Source organism: Bactrocera neohumeralis, unplaced genomic scaffold (assembly GCF_024586455.1).
Source record: "Bactrocera neohumeralis isolate Rockhampton unplaced genomic scaffold, APGP_CSIRO_Bneo_wtdbg2-racon-allhic-juicebox.fasta_v2 ctg4931, whole genome shotgun sequence".
Taxonomy (NCBI): domain Eukaryota; kingdom Metazoa; phylum Arthropoda; class Insecta; order Diptera; family Tephritidae; genus Bactrocera; species Bactrocera neohumeralis.
Genome location: NW_026091907.1, coordinates 4,944 through 7,832, shown reverse-complemented (window position 1 = coordinate 7,832; position 2,889 = coordinate 4,944). Strand labels below are relative to the sequence as shown.

The following is a 2,889-nucleotide window of genomic DNA, read 5'->3' as shown; positions in this document are numbered from 1 at the left end:
AGAGTTTTTGTGTCAGGTAGTGCGAGAGCCGCCGTGTATGCCGCGGGTGGACTTCCTGCTAGGCTTTTTTTCTCGGACTCCTTTGCAGGGAGAAGGGTAGAGGGGGCCTTCTCTGGAAAGCGCAAGTTGCTGGACGAAGAAGAAGAAGAAGAAGATTCTTTCTTTTAGGAGCCCTCTGAGGCCCTCGCCGCTTTTTTTCTTTCTTTCCCTTTTATTTAGTTTTCATGTGAAGGTGGAGGGGAGGAAGAAAAAAAAAAAAAAAAAGCAACGTAGGGGAAGGGAAAGATGAGTTCCAACGCACTTCACCGATTTGCTTCGCGGTCGCCAGAGGAGACAGTCGCCGTCACGGGTGCCGTTGCCGCGGCGGCGGTGGCTGCCGGCGGCGGCTTCCCACTTAGGAGCGTCTTATTGTGGTTGTACATGCTAAAGGGATTCGTCTGCAGATACTTTTGCTCCTGTGGGGTGTTGTCATGATTCCCTCGGCCTTTATGACTCTGCGGCGGCTCATTCTTTTGTTTCGTCTTGGACGCTGGAACGGTGCCGGCGTGGCTTCGGCCAGCCCCTCGACTACCGCCGCCACCGCCGCCACTGCCGGCGACGTAGATCCCGGTGTTAGGTGAGAAGACAGGGACCTTTGCGTTGCAAGGCGGGTTTGTTTGGGGAAACAAGTCATACTGTTGCTGTTGTTGCTGCAAGGACGCCGAAAAAGGAGCGGGAGGGCTATCACCTTGGTGTGCGTGGAACTGATCGCCGAGTCCCGTCGGGACAAAGGCTGGCGGCTGGAAAGACGCAGGCAGTAGCCAGCTGCCGCTGCTGTTGTTGTGGTGATTGTGGTGACTGTTGCTGTTGCTGCGGCCATCGTTTATCAGAGCCGAGGTGCTTCCATTGCCGTGGTGACGGGAGGTGGAGAAGGCGGCGGCGACGGCGCCGGAATCGAAAGGCTCTTGAAAAGCGGGCGGGGTGGTGGCGTTCGGGTACCAAAGGCTTGCCGGGTTGATGCTCGCCGCCGCCGCCGCTGAGAGGAGGTCGTCTTGGGTTCGCTGCTGCGGTCGCTGCGATGACGGTGGCTGGGCCAAGTACGCGTCTCGCCAAGTGCTGCACAGGCCAAAGAACTGTTGCTGAATTGCAAAAGGGCTATTGGGAAGATCGGTGGTCGCGCCCCTCGCAGGGACCGCCGCCGCCGCCGCTGCCGGGAGAGCGCTGCTGCTGCTGCGGCTGCCAATCGCATTGAGCCTCATGAAGGCCTGAAGCTCGTCATGCACCGTCCTGCCGCGGACCGGTGCACCGCCCTGACGAGACTCGGGGTCCTTGGCAAAGACGTCATGACTCGACCCGCGGTTCGTGCCCTGCGGCGAGTCCATCGGGACAACGGTGGGCGGCGAGGGAAAGAGAGAGAGCGGCACCCCGCTGCTCTGGCCCTTGCTGTGGTCGCTGCTGCGGTGGCTCGGATTGGCAGCGAGCCGCCGGTCCGCCTGCGCCCTTCCCATCGGTGGATGCATTGGCGCGGTCGAGAAGGAGGTGGACCCGTCCTCTCGCCTTCTCCGCTCCTTGCCGCTCGCGCTAGGGCCGAACTGAAACGGCCGGGCAAAGGACTGCAGGTGCATGGCGTTGGCGGCTGCGGTTGCCTGAGCGCGGTCGCGGGACTGCTGGAAGAGCTTCTCCGCTTCGGCCTGACTGAGCACGCGGTGCCCAGCGCCACCACCGCCCCGCGCGGAGGTGGCAGAGCGGTCCCCGCTGTAGCGGCTGGCGGCGCTGGGATCTGTCTCTCTCGCTTCGGGAAGGCAATGCGCAAGCGTCGACTTTGGAGGGAGAGAGCGGTGTGCACCACCGCCGCGGACGTTCTCGGGGTCGATCACGGAGTGGCCCCCGGTGCGTCGTGTCCTTCCCACAGACACTTCCCGCTGCTCACTCCTTTCTCTGCTGACCGCGGCAGTGACGGGCACAGCGGCAGAGAAAAGGAGAAGAGAGTTTTCCTCCATGTGACCTTTCGCGCCGTCGAGCGGTGGCTGCTGCGGCGCCGGAGGTGGTCGGTGTCGTCTTCGGCGTTAACGTTGTCGAGGCCGGAGGGCATCGCGGTCATTAAAAAGGCCGAGCTCGGCGCCACGTTGGGCGGGCGCTTGCTGCTGCCGTTGTTGTTGTTGTTGTTGTTGCTGTCGCTGCGATCTTGCAGGTACGAAGACGCGATCTCGCGCTGCTCTTGCTCCCGCACAGATTGCCAAGTGCCGTCCTCCATCGCGGCTAGCTCGGCGTCTTCGAGGCTGTCAAGCTCATTGTGCGAAGAGGACGCCTCCGCCGCCTCCGGCAGCGCCGATTCTTGCAAACGATGCGGTTTGTTGTTTTGCAGGTGGGAAATCGAGCCGATCGTCGTGCGCTTCGAAAAGGGCGTGCCGGCATCGGCCCCGCGCGTGGCGGTGGCAGCACCGTCTTCCGCTTCTATCGCTTCGCTCTGTCCGCGTTCTTCAGGGCCCTCCTTTGTGCCTGTCTTCTCTTTTCCACTTCTTTCACCGCCGTAGCCGCTGTGCTCGTCCGCGACGTATCCTCGCTTTCCTCTGTCGGGTGGTCCGCGTGGCTGCCGTTGCCATCGCTGTCTTCCCTTCGCGGGGACGTTTGGCGGACTCTCTCCCGGACAGAATCTTCTTGAGAAAGTACATTATTATTGATTTTTTTGTTTTGTTTTTTTGCTCTCTTTGTCTCTACACCTTGACGCGAAAAAGGAGTCGCTCTGGTGTGAGTTTGAGGAAGAAAAAGAAAGAGAAAAAAAACAAAAGGACGTCGCAGAAGAGGACAACACTGACAAGAAAAAAAAAAACAAAAAAAAACGACAACTCCGGCGAAGCTCTTTGTTTATAATCGATAAGCTTAGGGGCGGGGGGAGGAGAGGGAGGACAA

General features: G+C 60.2%; 1 protein-coding gene across 1 annotated transcript; it reads right to left on the bottom strand.

Annotated features, from left to right (window-relative positions):
* Positions 1 to 302: 302 nt before the first annotated feature.
* Positions 303 to 2,651, bottom strand: LOC126767243 (uncharacterized). Its single transcript, XM_050484805.1, has 4 exons — positions 2,617 to 2,651; positions 2,051 to 2,549; positions 1,263 to 2,009; positions 303 to 1,118 (listed from the first exon to the last, which is right to left on the bottom strand). Exons 1-4 carry the CDS (start codon positions 2,649 to 2,651, stop codon positions 303 to 305), a joined length of 2,097 nt encoding a protein of 698 aa, XP_050340762.1.
* Positions 2,652 to 2,889: the final 238 nt, after the last annotated feature.